This window comes from Grus americana, chromosome 18, assembly GCF_028858705.1.
Source record: "Grus americana isolate bGruAme1 chromosome 18, bGruAme1.mat, whole genome shotgun sequence".
Lineage (NCBI taxonomy): Eukaryota > Metazoa > Chordata > Aves > Gruiformes > Gruidae > Grus > Grus americana.
Genome location: NC_072869.1, coordinates 3576024 through 3596902, shown reverse-complemented (window position 1 = coordinate 3596902; position 20879 = coordinate 3576024). Strand labels below are relative to the sequence as shown.

Sequence of the window (20879 nt, the reverse complement as noted above, 5' to 3'; positions counted from 1 at the left end):
CCATCCAGGTATTAGCGTAACTGTAATGATTTTTAAACATATGGGTACCATAAATGCTTCATGATATATGGTGATAACGTTTATGCACAAATAGGCATGCAGCTGCATGAAGTCAGTCAGTGCAAAAAGCATATATATTCTTATTTTAAACAGCATATAACACACTCCCAGATTCAGTGTTTATGATTTATTAGCCTGATTTTCAAGAGAACCAAGTGCCCACTTGCAGCTCCTGTTGACTCTGCTGGTGAACACGAACACTAATGAGCACATAAAACGAACAATATCTGTGTATATAATGTAAGATGTGTGTGCATGGAGGAGGAATTTCGTATCCTCTTCAGAGTAGGGCAAATTTTGCCAAAAGGCCTTAATTAAAAAATAAAATCTCACGTTAAAGGTATCTTCATGTGTGACATTCTCAGAAGACAAAAAGATCTTCTGTTTATTAAGGAGGAACTTTATTTTTAAATATGATGATTTTGAACGACAGCTTCAGGAAATGTTTAAGTTTTGGAAGCCTGTATTGATTAAGATGCATTGGTCTTTTATTGCAATGACTAATAACCCAAATTCTTGGAGCGTATCCCAACTGTATTGGCAAAACAAGCAGTGATGAACCTGAGAGACTGGACCACTGTGACAGGAGCAGATAGATTAAAAAAAAATAAAATGCAGTGCAATGACAGCTAATGTGAAAAAAATGAAACCGGTACTTTTTGCCTCATTCATTTTAGAACTACTTGAAAATAAACTATTATTATAGTAGCCATTTCTGGACTATTATGTCACTAAAGTGCCTTAATTTAGATATACAAGGTATCTCCTCGACAGGGTGCCTGGAGTAGTTCAGGTATACGTTCTGGCGCAGAAGCAGTCTCCTCATTTGACCTGAGGCTTTATTGTTGCCAAATACAAAGCACTAGAAAACACTTTGATTTGATTTGAGCTTCTAAGATGAGTAAACAGCTGTACCTTCTCACAGAAGAGCAAAGGATTAGTCTGGAATGGTAGAATAGAACATTTTCTACCCCTCTCATTCTATAATACGCTTCCAGCAAATAAAAGAAAAAAAAACAAAAAGGATGTGTGTTTCCATTTCTCTTAATTTTACCTCTGTGTGGCATGTTTCTAAATTAAGCATGTCAAATATAAAACCATTTGCGTTCGACTGAAGTCTTTCCTATTATTTATCACAAATCCCCTTTATGCAGGAATATTGAACAAAGTCTGTTGATTGCACAGTTCTTTTTATTTTCATGAATGGTCCAATCATGCTCTTGGCACATGAAGATACAAGTGACAGATGTTAAATTCTGAGGGATTATACATTTCTCCTAAAAGTTACAGAACTGCTTTCATTTCTATTGTTTTTTTCACTGTCCTCCTATTTTTTTTTTTTTTTCTTCTGCTTCTGCTTCTACAGAAGTGTTCTCCCTCCTCTTGTACCCTGTAGAGGCCAGAGCCATTTGGGAGCTATCGGCAGCTCAGCAGCACGCAGCAGAGCACGTCCAACTCTCTTATTCTAGTTGCCAATAATAAACCAGAGTATTGACTTCATTAAATCTCAAGATTGAGAACTGAATTTCACTTGGTAGAACAAAGTCGACATGACAAAACAAATAAACTTTGAGAACAACTACATAAATTAAAGTCTCAGCTTATTAAAATTCTTACTTGTTTTAATTAAGTGAAGTAAAAAGCTTTTTAATATGGTAAAAAAAGAATGTCGTTAATGTGTGTTGAGGAATGGGATTTTAGGCTTCAGATTTAACAATACAACATGACTCATTGACTCGTAAGTAGGTCAATCTGTAGGTACTAATATAGACCTTGTAAAATAAAAGTGGATTTTGACTACAGAAGGATTTCATAAAGGTCGTCTTCCTGTTGTGTGCTAGGATTGTAGGGCTGAAATTATCTTTAATTAAATGCAAAGAATTTTCTCTGGAAGAAAATAATAATTTGGGATAATCTCAGATTTCAAGTGATTCTAGGAAAAAAATATTCTAGAAAAAAAGTCTGTGATAACAAGACTAAAAATCCTCTTCATAAACACTACATGTATATATGTATGGCCTATATAGCGTAGGTTTTATATATATTCTTATGCCTGACTGCTCCCAACTCCCTCAAATCTCATCGCTGCAGTCAGGTTGCTTTTTAACCTACTTTTTGGACAAGGTATATTAGAGTTTTTATAAATTTCTACTTATACAGGCACCCTAAAAGTAACCATTCACTTATGCTCATTGAATCCCTATTCAATCAAACGATTATGATTTGCTCTTCATTTCAAGAAATTAGACTATGCAAGTGCATCTGCTAGCTATTTTCCGAATCATTGTATTAGTAATGCCCATTTGAAAGAATGTGATCATGCTTATTTTTTTTAACATTTGACAATGACATTACCAGAAGTAAGAACTATAAAAAAAGTGGTACCACATTTTTATAAAGAAATGACGCAGTAAATTCTTTCAATAATATGGCAACAGTGTTTTGCTGTGTTATTTATGCACATTCATTTACTTGGATTCTTCTTTTGCTAGCTTTCAAAGCTCCTGAAATCAGACTTCTGAACAGCAACACATTGCAATGCAACAGCAGAATCACGTATAAGGAATATGCGAAGCACAAAAACTAGAGCTAGAAGGTTTTCAATAGGTTTCTTCTTTTCTAAATAACAACTGTTGATTTCAACAGTTTCAACAAGTAAAACAGGTAAATATGCATCCCATTTTTTACCTAGATTTTTTTTCTGTGAAAGTGTAGAACAATGAGAGCGCCACTATAAAAGTAGGCTTGGCTTAAAATAAAGATCGGGAGATTTCATTTTCAAGAAGTATTCAGAGTATTAAGGTCAAGTTCAGATGTATATTGCACTAATCCCACACTTTTTTCGTTAGTGTTGTGGATGGCACCTTTCCTACCGGAATGACCATAGTTAAACACTTCAAAGATGGAGAAAAAGGGTTTTTTAATTCTTTTTCACATGGTCTCACCCAATCTCTGGCAACACAAGAACAAAGAGAAGAAGAATATTGACCGCATGGACTATATGTGATTTACAATTCACACACTTGCAATTAGACATCAAAAAGAAAATATAATGATAATAAAGTAATTAGTTGGATAGGAGAAAAGGCTATTTGCAGATCAAAATCTATCATTTCCCAGCTCATTATAACTTCTATAAAAAAGAATGAAGACCCTAAGATTCAGAAAATGCTTTTTAAAGAGGAGTTACAAAAAAATAACTTTAAAAATTATACTGCTTCTAGTAAGTTTAGATTTGAGATTTTTTTTTTTTATAAACTCTTCTTAATTAATGTCCATGAAGTTAATAATTTGCTATTATTCTACTAGCCCTCCAGTGCCAAGAGGCTCTAACCTAAATAGCTACTATAATAACCAGGTTTCAAAAACCTCCAAGTTTTGGGGCTTTTTTCTCTTTTTTTTTTAAAAAAAAAAAAGAAAGAAAAGTAGCCAAAGCTATGCATACGCTTTTTATAACTATTTATATAGAGGCTTTTATCTCCTTTCTGGTCCATTCTTTGCTGGTCTGATGCTCCTGTTGCCATAGAAACAGACCTGAAGGTAGCTTTGTTACAGATTACAATGGTTTTCCCAACACAGAGAAATTTCTTTCATGCCTTAGTTCAGCAGGTACCCTTCTCATGGGGCCAAAAAGAAAAAAGAATAAATCAATCTCTGACTCTTATCTATTAAGTACTCATTACCAGAATTCATTATATGCTTTTGCTTTTAGTTTATGAGCTCAGCCTATGATCGCTGGTACTTTAAGGATTAAGTTTCATTAATTACATGGGCCATGCTACAGTTTATTTATTTGCAAGGGAATAGAGGAAATCAAATTATGAATGGAATCATGACTGGCGTAATGTTACTTCAGCGAGAACGCTGGGATTTTGTTTTTCAGTGCGGGTAATATGCAGTTGGTTTAAAATCTATTTGTATCAAATTTCATTAGGTTGTTATAAAAATCTGACCAATTTTAAAAATGAGAAAATATTTTGTGACAATGATATCATCTAATACACGTTCCCCGAGATCACTGGCTATTCCAAGACAAACCCAACTTGTTTCAGAGGCTGAAGAAAAATCTGTGAAGTCTTTGGTTCTCTGAAGAGTATCGCCCCAATAATGAACAGCGAAAATTAAGAGGAAACAAATAAAACAACAAAAGCATGCCCAAGAATGAAACTAAACTGTTCTCGTTTATGCAAAGCTACCCAAATACTTTACCAGGACCGGTTAGACAAACGGAGCTCAAACGGAAAGGGATGGCAGCCTCTCCACCTCCCCTCCTTGCTTTTCCTCTCTCTCTTTCACCTCTCCAGCCCAGGGTCAAAACACCTTGACAAAAGAAACTTGCTCTGTCCTACTAAGTACAAGTTGTTCTTTTTTCCCCAACCCCACAGGCGGTCTACTGGAGTTACGTGATTTCTACGAAGCCGCCGAGGCTCTACCCGTTTCACTCAGCAGTCATTAGCAAATTTCCCCCAGCACCCCAAGGAAACAGCTACCAACAATTTACAGAGATAGGTATGCTCTCTGGTGACACATTCGAGAATTATTTGTAGCATATGGGAGCTACAGCGCTTTTCAAAATTAGCCCACTCATTTTATTCCAAATTAAGATTTCATCTAATTTTGGTGTAAGAACTGCCACCTCAAAAAACAGAGAGTGCTAAACCCGTTTGGCATTCTGCAAGGTTTTGTCAGTGGTCTGTGACTGTGTACGTTCCTTCTAGCTAATAAGTTCAGTGTGCCCTAATCAGACTTCTGTGGTGGTGTTTTTAAAAACACATGATTATGGGGGTGGAACTTGATAGAAACGCCTGTGGTACATTTTACACATACCATCTCATGTAAGAAAATAGAGTATTAGTAAAGCTTAAGCATTCTTTCCCCCCTAAGCCCCAAAATCATGCCATCATATTTACATGCAGTTTAAAGATTGACAGAACAAGCTTTGGCAAAGGGCAAGTAGAAGATGACAAGGAAAGAGTTAAATTCAACTTAAATTGCACAACTAAATTTACTCTTAACAATTGGAAAATAAGGGCTGTTGGAATAATGTCAGCTTCAATTTGGGGAATTAGAAAAAGTTTTGATTGTGAAATGAGCATCCAGCAGATTGCTTAATCAGTTATAGTTACTGCCACTAAAATTGCAACCCCATCAACAAGATTTCTTTTTACTGTTGGGAACAACTTTGCTGAGAGTTCTCCTTTTATAATATCACTGCCTAATAATTGTTCTCCAATGCTAACTTATGAAAATGACTGATATTTTTAGATTCATCATTTATATAAATTTCCTATCCCTCCTAGCAGTACTGTGACAACTAACTCTCACGAGGATCGTCTCTATTGTACTGTATATTGCACAGCAAAACCTAGAAAATAAAAATACAAACTCTAATTTTTTATGATACAATTACTCAGCATTTGAATTGTTCTTGGTTGGGAAAATAAAAAAGATATTCTTTATAAATAAAAAGCTTTCAAAAGCTACGAACTTTCAAAGCTCAGAGACTATAAGAACGAACTAGTTAAACCACACGCCCAGCGTCTCGGATGCAACCTCAATAGACTGAAAGACTAAAGGGCTGCAACGGAAGCCCTTAGCAGAAGTGCCTTTGGAGTCACACACTTTGTGTAGGCGGTCACTAACCACGTATTTCCTATAAGCAGGGTGTATATAAGGAGAGGATTCATACAGCTCTTTTCAATACCAAAGTAAAAATTTTTCCATGCATCTTCAGCAGATGGACAAAGGAAAAGAGTCAATTCCAGGACAGCGTTGTAGGGCAGAGGGAAGGGCTGGGGATTAAAACGAAAGTTCATGAACCTGTTCCTTTGTAATTTAATTCTATTTTTCTTGAGGATCATTCACTCTAGCTTAAAAGCCATTTTAGTTGCAATAAAAGGAGCTTGCGCTTTAATTTAGAAATAGAAGGTACAAATGTATTCTCAGCTGATGATAAATGCAAACACGTTCCAGTACACGCACGGCTTTCAAGTAAGCGGTGAAACCGCTTCCAACGACTTAAACGAAGGCATTTGGGGGAGCAGTGCCACCAACACCTCTGTGCAGCCAGCTAACAGCAATTCAGACCTGCCTCTGCCCACCAGTGAAGAAGCTGTGGATGGGCCCTGAAACCACCCACGGGCAGGTGAGGAGCACATTTCTGAACACAGGCAGTGCCTGCCAACTGGTGATGAACATAAGGTGGAGAGGGTGACATATGGCTGGGTTTTATTCGCTGAGATGGGTGGGAAAACAGCGCTTGGATTCTCAAGTATCCAGGAAGAAGAGAGGAATGTCGAGGGACGTAAGACACTGTCTCGGTTTAAGAGCGCTCGATGGAGGAAACTGAGGCACGTTGCCTTGAACCTCCTTCAGGTGCCGGCTGAATATGAGCAGAATATACACTCAATGTCCGCAGAGCCCTTTTTGGTACGCTTCCTTCATTAATTTCTCTCTCTGCCATTAGAAGGAGTCTTACCTCAGGACGGATTCTGTTCAAATTGAAATGTCATTGTCAATACACTCAAATACCCATATTTCATAATGAGCCATTACAGCTGTGCACAGTATCATTTAAATAAAAATTTAAAAAAATAGAAAAGTTATGTAAGCAAGTTTTCCCTGAAGTTAATTTTTAAGGCTTTGAGATCAAAACCATAAGCATGAAATGTTTATTTCTCCATAAACTACTTTGGACACTCTGCAGAGATTCAGAAGTCAGGATAATCACAAGAAATAAAATACTTATTTTTGTAATAAAAATGTCCTTGCTGTCCTATAAAATTTGTTTTAAAGTATCTACTGCATCGATTGTGATCTTGCTTATTTTGGTAACCTAGGACTAGCTTTTTGGGGAAGAGAAAGAGGAATATAGTCAGGAATATGGTATTTTGACAAAAGAATGTTTGCATTGTAAGTGTCTTATAACAGGAATATTAACTACTGTCCCCATCTAATAATGCCTATTGTAAACAAAGCCATTGTGATTCATAATTTCCTAATTAGAAAACTTTTACATACAAACACATTGAGTTGGTATCTCAATTTGTCAATAGAGGGGCTTTATATTTTCTTTGTTTAGGTTAAGATTAATAAATTATTGCATCAGAGCTGTTTAAGAATCATTTCAAAAAAAATCCATACAGGCTTCTCTTTAAGATAGCATTTTTGCTAATCTGGCAAGCAGTAGACTCTATCTTGCCAGATCTTCCTGCCTTCGTGTATCTTTTGTGAGGAAGTGAGAATATTTTTATTTTAATTAAAAAGAAAATATTTCTAGGACAAGATTGCCTATTATCCAAAATTCAGATTAGCAATAAAAAAACCACCCTGGTGCCTATAATATTTATCAGTGATGCTTGTTTGTTGCTCAGGTCACTCACAATGTTGAACATAGATAATATTTGCTTTTCATTGTAAAAACAACCAAATGGTTAAAAGCAAATCAGACATGCCCTGCTGCTGCATTTCATTATCCTTGGAGAAAGACTGCAAAGCTTTCTGATTAAAATCCCTTTTTAACTAGTTCTACAGTAAGTCTTAATACTGGGCTTCCAGTTATGGCCTTTTCTTTTCATGAGAGTTTTTGTGGGGTTTTTTGGTTTTGTTTGGGTTTTATTTTTGTTTTTAATTCCCAAGACCAGTAAAGCAACTGTCGTCTTTCACTCTGAAACCATCCTCCTACATGTAAACAGTCTGGAATTAATTAAAGGCCAGTGGGGAAAAAGAGAATTAAAAAAAAAAAAAAAAAAGATTTCAGCATTACCTGGAACTGAACAGAAAAGGAAATCTGGTCAAGATGACTAAACCCTCCAGGATAGCCCAATTATATTAATTTACTCCTGCTTAATACAGAGGTGTGACACAAGCAAGAAGATTCTTCATATCATTTGTATCACAACCACAACTATCACACTGAACAGCACAATACTGCAGTAAATGTGGACATAAGCATTGCTCCAAGCCTAAGGCCAAACCCAAGCCTGCCACTGTCATATTGTAAATTATAATTTACAAATGATAATTTCCCACTGGTCCCCCTGCATATGGATTCTTGAGGGTCAATCTTTCTCCTCCCAACTCTAAAATCATAGAAACCATAAAATGAAAAGCATGATGGAACCTCACAGGACTCACCTCGCCACTGCCCGAGGTGCAATGAAGGCAGGGATAGTACCTACAGCACTGCTTAGAGAAGTAACCCCCACAACAAAAATCTTAATTTCTTCTTTTGGTAACCCATTGCAGCAGTTACCCATCATTACACCTCAAAAGTTTCACTGTTACGTATTAAATTCTCCCTTGCCACAAGCTGCCCATATAATACCTGGTTACAACTTAACAGACATGGAAAATTTTCTTCTCTAAATTCTTCTCCATAAGAGCTGCAGAACTCTACATAAAATATCTTACTACAAAAAAAAAAAAAAAAAAAAAAGGAATAACCATTTCTAACCTATCCCTGCAGGAAATTCATCCCCTTTGTATCAGAGGTGCACTGTTGGCCAGTACTGACTTTATGACCCACTAAAAGACCTGCTTCCTATTCTTCTGCACTGGTGCCTTCACAATCAGCTCACACTAATTTCACTCCCCCCCCTTCAAGCGTGATTTATTATTTTCATTTGTTTTATTAAATTGTATCTTAACACATAAAAAAAATTCTGAAATTAAATATTGTCCTCTAGAATTCTCCCTCCCTACTGTCAATTGCAAATTGTGTAGCTGTAACATCATTCCAAAACCCAAGCCACTGATGAAAATACTCAGCTCCTGCTGCATCCCACAGAACCTTACAGTTGTTCAAATTTAGACTGATTTTTCAAATATGCTTAAGATACTAAAGCTCCCAAATAATTTCAATATCAAGAGGCTTATCGACTTTAAAATCTTTTCCATATATGTCACCTTCTACATCCATGAGGTCAGTTACCCTGCCAAATGGGATGAGATGGCTTTGCTGGTTCATCTTGCGTAAGCCCACATCTGTATCTTATCAATTCGTTCTCTTCTAGGTGCTTAAATGGTAAGAACTCACTGCAATTCTGAGAAGCAAAGTCAGACTTAATCTCCTTTGACTGTACAGTCACTTGCTCTCATTTAGATTTTTTTCACTTTTTAATTTCTATTTATTTATTTTGCTCATAAACATCCTTTGGATCCTATATTATTATAATCTGAAAGGAAAATAGTGCTGATCCAGAGATGGTGATGTCTTAATATAGAGTTCTTGTGCACTCTATATTAAATCTTATAAACCCGTACTGAAAAAAAATTAATACATTCAAACACTTTTTTAAATTACTGGTGATTTTTTTTTTTTTAATTCTATGTGGTATTGAATTAGGAACATTTTAATAAGGTGCATGCAGTTTGAAAACACTTTCTAGTCACTATGTTCCATTAATGAAGGGAACAAAGATTTAACTCTCAATTTTAAAATATCCTTTCTGAAAGAAACCGGACTAGTTATTCCTTAATATTAAACAGATCTTAACAAAGCTAGTTACAGCAGCAGTCAATTTTTGAGGTTGCTCTTACATTTTTACAGCAATTCACTCAAGTTTTAAACCATTGCATCAATGACTTAAAATAGCTTTTATGAACACCGAGCAATCTTCCAAACCCAGCTATCTGAATTGGAGCTGATGCTTCACGTAACTTTAGTGTATTCAGCAGGCTTGAAATACAGGAGCTCAACAGCATCCCCATAAAAGAGCTGGCCATGAAGAGAAGATGAATAATTTCAAACTACCGAAAGCCATTAGATAGCAACAAAATAACTTCCCGAGTTGGTATTCTGCTCAGGCATCAGAGCTCATACCCTGCCAGGTATTAAGGAAATATAAATTTTTTTGATTGTGTGAATTCTTATTTCATCTGAAACAGGATATTGTTCCCCAGACACCATCATTTCACCACGAGTCAAGGACAACCACTTTATTCTCACGTATTCTTTTCCTCTTGGCACAAACACAGACCTTTCAGCCTCACATTTCAGCTAGTCTGAGCAGAGCAAAAAGAGGGCGAGTTTAAGCTTTTGTCTCTTTTGCATTCACCTTTATTAAGGCATTTAAAGTAATACAAATAATTGATCCCCTCTGTCACAGCAATAGAATACCATGGCAAATAAAAATGTTACACAGGGAGACAATATTTGTTCACCGCTACTTTTAGCGGGATACAGACCACAGGCCTTTTGTACAGCTGAGCAGTCAGTTTGTTAAATACTTAGCTGTATGGCGTGTAAGGAAGGCTAGGAAATAAGAAAAGATCTGTGGACAGTACAGTCTGAAGTCTCTTTTGTTGGTTTGACTGTATTTAAATATCCAGAAATTAAAAAATAACTTTTATTGCAACTGTTACATATATTTAGGGAAATGACTGGACCTGTCAGCGGAGCCCCCCCTTTCTGCAGGGGATTGCTGCAGCCAAAAAAACGTTACAGAGAGCTTTGACAGTAACTACAGGTTAGAAATCTCTCGAGCACACAACCTATTTTTAAAGCAGTTCAACTCTCTCTTTTGAAAGAGCATTATTTTAAAGAGATGCTTTGACCTTGCCCTTTAGGTAGACGTTTCGTTGTCATGAAAGTCAGAATGAAGTTTCTAAAAGTTATGGCTTTTCTCCCCTTTGGAGTCTTCCCAACCGACTAATAAACCCCACAGCTCAGAAACTCTCCGTATCCCTGGAGGCAAGCAGCGTGAATGCCGTACTATCTCGCCTCAAGACAAATCTATAAATAAGTCCTTGCCATCATGTCCTAGATACCTCCGGCCTCAGCGGGGATGGCTGTGAACGCTCACCTGCGAGAGCTGCCTCCCTTGGCCGGAAAAGGCAGTTTTGCTCCTGAGAGGGAAATGTTCCGTACGTTGAGGTGTTCTGCATTCCAACCCTGCCTGTCACCCGTTGCGGGGCACCTACCTGAGTTCCGATGCTCCTCATTAAGTAAATTTAACCAATAGTTATTTTAATGATGTATTTCTAAGGATTGCCTCATTTGTGCTAAAAGGACAGTGCATGATAATTTTAAATTCTTCTAAGGTGTAATAAATAGTATTATAACATATAATTATCATAATTTATAATTATCACTCTGGAAATTTCCATTTCATTAATGACAATATTGCTGTTACAATTTATGGAAAGGCTACATCATGCAAAGACACTGGAGAATTTGAGTATGCAAATTAATTGTGCACCTGCATGAAATAATTTAGAAAAGGACTTTTTAATATTTAAAAATCTGCCGAGTATTATGATAAGCTTTATAGCACACATTTCAGACCAAAGCTTGTACTAACTCAGATAGGAATAAGTTACTGAATTGTGAAAGGGCAGACATTGTAGTCAAACATTTCAGTAAATTAAAGTATAACATTCTGCAATCCTCTTTGTGTAATAGGACCCACTAATGTAGCACAATTTTAATAAAACATATTTATTTTCTGTTTGCTTTTAATCTTCAAAGTGTTTTTGAGATATCACTTCTGTGCAAATATTGAAAACGATCATTTGGTAACCCAAATACTAAAATAAGGCATTAGGCTGATTTGTTTAATCACCAAGGCAAAAAAACCAAATCACAAAATGCAGTCAGCAATACTAAAGACTATTAACAACCTGCCACATTACAGATTCTACAGCCACAAAGAAATTCTTGATAAAATTAAATGGTCTCACACACAAATGTGTGCTCTCATTTATGAGCTTTAGAAGAAAAACCCTGAAGAACCCATGTTTTGACAAAATAATCAAGAATACTTTCAAGAGCCAAAGCCTTCATTATAGCTATAGAAGACCTACTCAAGACTGTCACCTCTAAAATTGTCAATCAACAATAACTTTCATTAACGTCTTTATCACAACTGAGCACAAAGATAAAACAAGATTTAATTGTTTTATTCTACTTGTGTTTTAGGACCAACCAAAACTAATCAGCAACGTATCACTTATAGGTATGAACTATACTTAGAGAACGAGTAATTAAACAGACATTCTTTAATTGAAATTCTGGCCCTTTTGATGGTCCACAGGTATTTTGCCACCGAGATCGGTGAAGCTGCATTTCACCCAGCCTGACCGCTGCTAAAACAGCTACAGACATAGACATCAGGATGAATCTGGCACTGTTGCCTACCCTGGTTCGTCTCTGGTAATGGTGACCTTACTCAGTTCGGTAACGACAGGAACTCACCCGATATGTAAACTGTTGCCTAACAAACTGCAGGTAAGAGTGTCTCGGTTTCTAAGCAGGTCCCATAGCTCGGTGCAGTGCAACATTGGTACTGGCCCTGCCCACGTACACAATATAAAGGTGTATAGAGAATTACAGAATTCAGAGAAACACCCGAATGGCATCCAGTGGGATGGAAATGGGTCAACTATACCTGAAGTCATCCGGACAGCAGCAAAAAGTAGCAGCTATGGCTACTTTCTTCTAGAAACAGGAGATGGGGAGAGAGGAGGTGTTGCCACCTACCTCCTGCATGGTAGTTTAGTGACAAGAACACTCACCTGGACAGGGAAGACCTGGATTTTAGCCTTTCTGTAGCTGAAGGCACTTCAAATCCACAACTTCTAGATTCCAAATGACAGCATTAACTATTACACTATATAGACAGAGCCAGTCTCCACACTTCCCTTCAAAGCTTAAAGAATTCAAGAGCTTTCAGAGAAGGAAGAGTATGAAGAATAATTTTCATTTCTTGTTCCTGCCTTCATGATTGTTTTAGTAGTAGAGTCTCCTTTGAGAAAATGCACTAAGGAGTACTATGAGCAAAGCCATACTGAGCAAGGACTGGCTTCCTTCCTGCATCACTGGGAGGCTCCGTCAATGCCTGTAAGCCTCTGCATTGGCTTCCAAGTGAGCGCTCTAACTACTACATTATTGTCAAAAGTCTCTTCCTTTGACTTCTGTCATAAAAATTGACCTCAGGTCAGTTAAGTGACTTTCTTCACAAAAGCTGCACTCTACGCCAAATGGAGAGAGATGCTTTGTGTACAGCCCTGAAGAACTGTCAAAGCTCCTGAGGAATGCATGGCGGCTGCACTGGCATTTCCTATGCCCTGGTCCCATTCGAGACACTTAATAAACCTTTAGCAATATCCATGTGCTTTGCACAGGTAATCAGTATAACTGCTCTGTGCTTGAATCCTGACTTTTTGAATCTTAGACCCTGACTTGATCTATGGATGTCCTTAACTTCTGGTGGCTGCATCCGTATTATTGGTCCTTAGCTTAGATACTCTGACTCTCACTGCTGGAGCAACACTCTTTGGATTGTCATGGCTCTTAAATGGCAACAAGTAACCAGGACTGCAGCAGGAGCAGCTGATGAAAGATGAAGAAAATTTGAGATGACGAGCTAAGTGCAAAAAAGTGAACAGGAACAAAAAGATGGCTGGAGATACAGATACAAATGAAATAATGGAGCATTTCATGAGTTACCAGAACTGAATATGGAAAAAGATGGAAAGGTGAAGAGAAAGGCTTTGGTTACAATTATATTTTTAATATAATTCTGTTGATTTTAGCAATGACATTTCGAGTACTGCAAAGCTTCTTCCCTTGCAAGCAGTTGCCACAATAGTAGTAATTGAAGCCAGGGGATCTCTGGGGAAAGGTACTGCTGAGGAGCAGACTCATGAGAGTCCCGTCTCCATGAGTGGGGAAGGGGCAGGGGGAAAGTTAGGAAGAGGCAGATGTTGAGGACAGCAGTGTTTCTGCCACAAGACTGACAGGTCTCACCCCACTCAACTCGCTCCACGACCAGAGGAGAAAGACCGATCACAGTTACCACTGAGGTCACCTAAGCCCTCGTTTGCTCTCTGGAAGTGACTATCAGCTAAACTGGAGAAACTGAACAAGGCAACTACGCTCTTAACTTGAGCATTTTTCTTATGCACCTAAACTTACATCATGTGAAATGTTTAAAAAATAAACTGTTTTTAAAATTCTTCTCAGTTCTTCGACAGTTTCCTCAGTTTTAAATTTAAAAATAAGAAAACTTTTTAATATCTCAAATTCTCCAAATGCCCTTGCGGCTTCTGCCCATATATTGTTCATTGATCTCATAGCTAGCATACTAAAACAATTCATGAGAAGCTCATTAAAACCTAGCAAGAAAAGTCTTCTGGGGCATTTCATCAGAGGAGATAATAGCCTACAATCTAGAGCATGAATACGTTATAAGAAACACAACAGAGCCGTTCAGACAAAGAACACTTGGAATGTATTGTTCCCATAAGCAGATGTTAAATTACTTCACTGTAAAGTAGAATTTATAAAACCCAAAGAAATGTTATTTTTATGTGAACAAACAAGATTAGTTTATTATTTCAGCAGGGTGACACAAAATTCTTGTGTCTCACCATGAAAGCTGATGCGTTGAAAGTAAAAACTGGTCGTTGACCAAAAACGCTACGTGTATATAGAAGTATTGACAGAGCAAGATAGAATGGGTGGATCCTGACTGGTATACTAGCTCAAGCGCAAATATAATAGGTTTTTTAAACAATCTCAGATAAGCCCGTTGGCTCAAGATTGAACTGTCATCTACTTGGAGCTATAGATCCTTGTGTGCAGAGAGAACAAGGACCAGAGTCAACTCTGAAGTTACACCTTGAGATAAGATGGATACAAAGAAAGCTCAGAAAAAGCCTCAGCCGTTCGCGGGAATTGTTAGTATCAAATACATCCAACATAAAGCAAACAAAAATAAAATGCTGACTTCATGCTTGGGTAAACACTTCAGGGCTGTCGCGTTCTGAGGGAAACTGTTCTTGGTCACACGTTCTCTGTTACTTTTCTTACGAAAAATAGATCTTACAGTCCATAAATACTCACTTCAGAACTGTTAAAAACCACTCGGACTACAATTACCTATCGTAAAGATCCTACTGATATTGTTTGTAATTCATTCTCACAGTTAGGTGTAACGACATAAAACTACGTGTAAAGGCAACATATTAAATGTCAATGTACTTACATCAGTGTCAGGTCCCTTGTCGGCCCCAGGACAAGAGAAGGTAACAAACTCATGGCATCTCTTATGAACCACAAAACAGCAAACTAGTAAGAAAAGGGAAAGCAACAGTTAGAATGGCATAGTTTGGGGTTTTTTTTTCTGTTGTAACAAATATCATTAGAGGGAATAAAACTTATAGTCAAATATTTCACCTGTAAGTCAATGAAAGCAGAGCCTAACGTTAAATAAAGACACACAAGAAAGGCAGACATCAAGTAAACAATATAATTAAAGAGGAGATAAGCATGCACATTTAAAAATCAAAAGACTGTACACAATGATAAATTTTTAATGTTTAAGACAGCCCATAGTGTTAAAATATAGTGTGGGATGAACAATTCGATGAAGCCACATTTCCTGAATCTAAATCCATATGCGTAACAGGAACTGTCAATGTGCGTTCAGGCAAGAGCAGGAGGCATAAATGAGGAACGTTGAGCTGGAACAACATCTATCCTTGGGTATGGGATTTGTTCACCTGCACGCCTGAAGACGTCTACAAAGACCCAATGTCTTTACTAGTTAATTACTTCTGAGAGAAACCAAAGCTCTGAGCAAAGACTGTTGTAGAGAACAAAGTGTTCTCGTATCACAGGATGGCAGGAGATAATGGGAAAAGAAAATTAGCTCCTGATGATGATATGACTCCCATTTAAAATTTATGAATTATCTGAAAGAACTTTTTCTTTCTGAGATAAGGAAAGCCTATTTTAATTTAATTATGCCATGTGACCAAGGCTATGGGTTATACATGTGCCCCCAAACCACATGAAAAGAACATGAGTGTGCTTACTTTGAGAAGCAAGTATTTTAGCTTTTCACCCTCACTACAGGTTCTTTCTTAACGTTAGGCGTAGTTCAGATACTGCAATATTGGTCCACATTTCAACAAAACAGAACAATCTAGATTTCAGATTATGAAAATCTTGAAATAAAAACCATACCATCAAGCAATGAGTCAGGAGATGATAATGAAATGATTCAAAATAATTCACAATTTCTTTACGAATAATACATTCCTCGAACACTTTAAATTTTGCATTTCCAATACATAAACCCACACTATTTCAAAGGAGACTTCTAAAGAATAAAATAGATTTCAATTGATTGGCAATTGCAAACACTGAATTTCCTCAACTTCAGTGGAAACTAAATTAAATTATCTCAATTTTTCTCAACAGCTCATTTCATGAGGCATCCTTAACAGTTCTCTTTCCCATTTAAAACGTATATGAATTTCTTTCACTTAATGAAGAGAGCTGAGAAAGACAACATCAAGTGCACCTTCATGTCATTACAGCACACAACGATGATTCCACCACAACGCCAGGCTGGCCTCATTTACATCCTAAGTCAGCTGTCTGGCCTTGAAGAACTCTAATCACCCTTATATCTTTCTCCAGCTATTTTTCCTCATCATCCCATGCAGCAATTGTTTCCAACTGTTCTATTTCTGACATGGCATATGTTTTATTCTTTGGGCAAATGGAATAAAACAGGCTTTGCTCCACTGATTCCAGATAAGCTCTGCTGACTTTACATGAGACAAAGTTCTGGCTCAATGTATGCTGCCCACTTGGTTGTCTCATTTGTTAATCAATCTAAATCCCAATGAATCCTACAATTATCATTTTGATGGCTTGTTTCTACCAACTGCAAGATCACTAAGTGGCAATCACTATTAATATTACTTGCAGCTGAAAAATGTTTCACTTCCAAATTGTATTTTTGGTTCCAAACCTTTCACTCTTGAAGACAATAGCCTGATTTATGTTTGCGGGAGTAAATCACATGCAAGAAAATAATCTCGTTACATCCTTCAGAAAACAAAAAAGTTAACTAATTACTTTTGTATGCAGTGATCATACAGTTGCAAAATACAACATAATAATCCATGCAAAAGGTCTCAGAAATATCTCTGGAAAGGTTGTAGAACTGAGCTGCTTTACCAATGCCTGCCTTTCAAATTAGGATCTTAGACTGGCTACTCCAACTCTGCCTTTATTCATCAAGAGTGTACGTTACAAAAACTCTGCATATTTGGGCATCTATTTTGGGCAATGTTTATGAAATACTGTAGTCACATACTATCTCTGAGCTCCCTCACAGCGTGTTCAACTAGAGACAATGTCGACCTTGTTTTTAATATGATATATCCTAAGTGCGAAGATAGATACGTAGGAAAAACAGTGCCACTTTTTGCTACGGCCTCGTTCTATGGTTACGAACTTTAGCTACCAACTTCCGTAGAAACGATACTAATCGCACTACAATGGAAACTCCAATTCAGCTGCCAAAATAAGTAAACCAGACAGCGCTTGTCCTTTTGGACTTTAAGCTACACTTCCAAAGTTGTCACTTACTAAGGCTTCAATTATCAATGTTGACACTGAAAAGTAGTCAAAAGCATCAGACCTGTCTCACCTTTTGAGAGTACTCAAGTGAGAGGCAAATAACTTGACATAAAAATAAACAATGGAACAGGCAACTCTCACATAATCATAAATCTAAAGGGAAAAGAATAAAGGTGAACTAAAATCCCTTGTTAACAGCCATCATTTCCAGACATAAAATTTAACATCCCAATTTTCATTTTGAAATCCAGCCATTGGAGTGTATTTTAGCATTAGTTTTTAAAGTTTTATTAACTTCACAAAGCAATACAGAGCTAGAGAATTCATGTAAAAATTTACTTAGTTCAGATAAGTGCAAACAAAATGTTATCTGCCTAGAATAACATGCCATTTTTTTTAGGAAGAGATGAAAGATAACCTCTCACTCGTTACTTGTTTTGAAAAGATGTTAATAGCTTCCCATCACTTATTGCAGCTGTTAAGAAGTCACATCGTGTTCACCACCTTCTTGCAATGGAAGTTATATTACACTACTTTGCAGAGACTGCCAGGAAATTTGTTGCTTTACATTTTACAAGAGTATAAGCAGAAGCGAGCTGGCACACATTATGCATAGTAGCTCAAGAGCAAGTGGTATCTCGAGGCTGACAGTTAAAATTAAAAAGAAAATTATTGAGGTACTTTCATGTTTTGACAGTGTGATTTTGATCTGTGGAATACATGATATGGTTGTGAGCTTCCATCCTTTCCAGCTCTGGACTTGCTGGAGATAAATACTCTCTCAGCAGCCCAGGGAGGGAACGCGGGGAGGGCACAGGGAAGAAGGGAGAGAACAAAACAGCCCTTGTGTTGCAACACCAGACTAACTGCTAGTTCTCCACCGGCATGCTGCATCTACCAGGCTGATCCCTCACCCTCCGTCCTCCCAGCAATGCCGCAGAGAGCAGAAAAAGCTACATGGATATCGTGAAAACAAGGAAGAATGTGGTAAGGAGCACTCAATGCATTCTCAAAGCAAACAAGCAGAAGATGCACTACATGATTTGTGAGATTTATGATACATACTGGAGGGCAATTCATTCTACCCAACACTTCTCTGTCGGTGCACAGTACTGAGAAAAACATGTTGTTGTTAATAATATATATAATTGTCATCAGTCACTTAGAGTTACAAGGCAGTGCTGTAAATTTCAAGCTGTTTTCTAAATTACGTGATGTGTGAAGGTTATCATGATATATTGTCGGGTGAGAGTTATCTGTTAAAAATATTGTTACTAGTAGCTTTCATATATGACACACTGGTGAGACAGAAATGAAATATTACAATAATAACCGACAGAAGCAATCCTCTCTATTAGAGGATCTGTAAAGGAGAAAAGCCATTGTTGAGCCCCAGTCACCCACCCAGTCTGAAGAGCTCTACAATCACAAGCATTTCAAAGAATTAGGGGCAAAGCTATCAAGACAAAAGTCATATACTTTACAATTTGGAATTATTAGAGAAGTCCAACAGATAATTAAAAAAATTACTTTTATACTCCCACTTTTGGAAGAAAAACCAACAAGCTAGATGAGCGTTTCCAATAGACACGAATCTCTCTACTACACCACAATATTTATTCTATAAATCAAATTAAGCTGCAAACCTAAAGGGTGGAGAGAACACATTTCTAAGAGAGTCTAACTGAACTGCCAGTTATCATCTATATCAGTGAGGTTTTTCAAGTCATCTCTCACTCATTTTTGTGATGGCCAATTCAAATAATAAATTTATAAAATCTTAACCAACATAAAAATTGTGCTATCTTTCCATCTAAACAAACTTTAAAACTGTGGCTCTGCTGTTATGACATAATTAGTTGCCCAATAACAAGTATACATATTCTTGCCGACATAATTTGTTTCTAGGTTTCAAGTATTGATTCTTCCAGAGGAAGTGGTAGAACAGGGAACGTACTCTGTGTACACTCAACATTTGTTGTTGGGTTTCTGCTTTTGGGTTTTGAACAAGAATTGATTCTGAATTGGACTAAGGAGTTACAACAGAAGTGTAATAAGCATGAAATTACCCTCAGAGTATACTAGAGAAGTTTAAGGGCCTCTACAGTGGCTTGGAGCACCGCATAATTTTTATGTGGCTGTTTCACATGCTTCGGATTTTCAGTGAGGCCACAGAATTTCCCCAAGGGGCCCATATTACTGGCTGACTTGTGTTTTCTGCACAACACCAAGCAATGAATGAATTTGTCACATGGCATGCATTAGTTCATTCTAAGATTAAATATAGCAATTACATTAAATGAAAATAGGGTACTACTTCAAAATAGACAAATAATTTAAATACCAACTACATTTGTTATTTAAACAAGCAGTTCTGTTTCAATAAATGAACTAGGAATAGATTAAAGTCAGGAACGGGGAATATTTCCAGAGCAAGAAGAGTAACAATTAAGAAATATGATTTAGCTATACTTGTCTTTCTCCTTTTCTGAATATATTATAACTTGTAAAGAAATAATGAAAATCCCGTTTGTATTAAATATAAAGAAGGCCGTAGGTTATAAAACAAACACAAGTCAGAAGAAGCACTACCTTTGAATGTTATTAACACTGAATCCACAGGGAAATTTCTAAGATTACATTACCCTAACTTTTTCAACATATATAATTTATAACACATCAGCTGCTTTTTCTGCCAAGGTCTCACCCCATCTAGAAGAGAGTGCTATCTCAAGAGAGTACCCAGGCTAACACTTGAAACTGCTATATGCAATCCTTCCACTTGGCATTTACAACAACTTTCTCACTAAACCAGCCTACAGCCCAGCAAGATACAGCCTGTTTCAGGATAACATAGTTAATTAGAAAAACAACCGCCTCTCCCCATCACCTTAACCTGTTACTAAGCTTCTTAAAGCTCTTTTGTAACACCACGAGGTCACACAGCACCTTTACAGCACTAATCTGCATAGTGCTACACATTGCTTGCTTCATGGGTTAGCTTTATTTTCATTGCAGTTTCTGCAAACCTCAAACTACCTTCTCAAAGCGGCATCAGAAACCTACCCTGAAGCCACAGTATAGAGACTACGTGAAATCAATATTGATAGATTAGGGCTGATTCCTACTTCTAAGCTCCAAGTCTACCGGTCAATAATTGGTTTGCGTCTCCTCAGGTTCATACGTCTGACCTTGCCGCACAGATTTTCTTTTTCAATTTTGTCAAGTTCAATTAGGCTAAATAAGCAGGGGGGAAAGGACAGAAATAAAATCTCTACTACGTATTTTTAAAAATTTAAAGAGAAAGTAACGGTTAACTGCAACAATATCTTATTTGTGTGAATGGATTATACAGATCGTCTGGACAGTCTTAACTACTCAGGTCATTAACTCCTTTACACTAAGTATAAAACAGATGGATGTCGCCGGTAAGCTG

The 20879-nt window shown here is 37.1% G+C and overlaps 1 protein-coding gene across 1 annotated transcript in view; it reads right to left on the bottom strand.

Annotated features, from left to right (window-relative positions):
• Positions 1–20879, bottom strand: part of PRKCA (protein kinase C alpha) — a 159806-nt gene that overhangs the window by 85305 nt on the left and 53622 nt on the right. The window contains exon 3 of the mRNA XM_054846634.1: positions 15051–15133. Within this exon, the coding sequence (XP_054702609.1) occupies positions 15051–15133 (83 nt within the window). The remainder of the gene's footprint in view (positions 1–15050; positions 15134–20879) is intronic.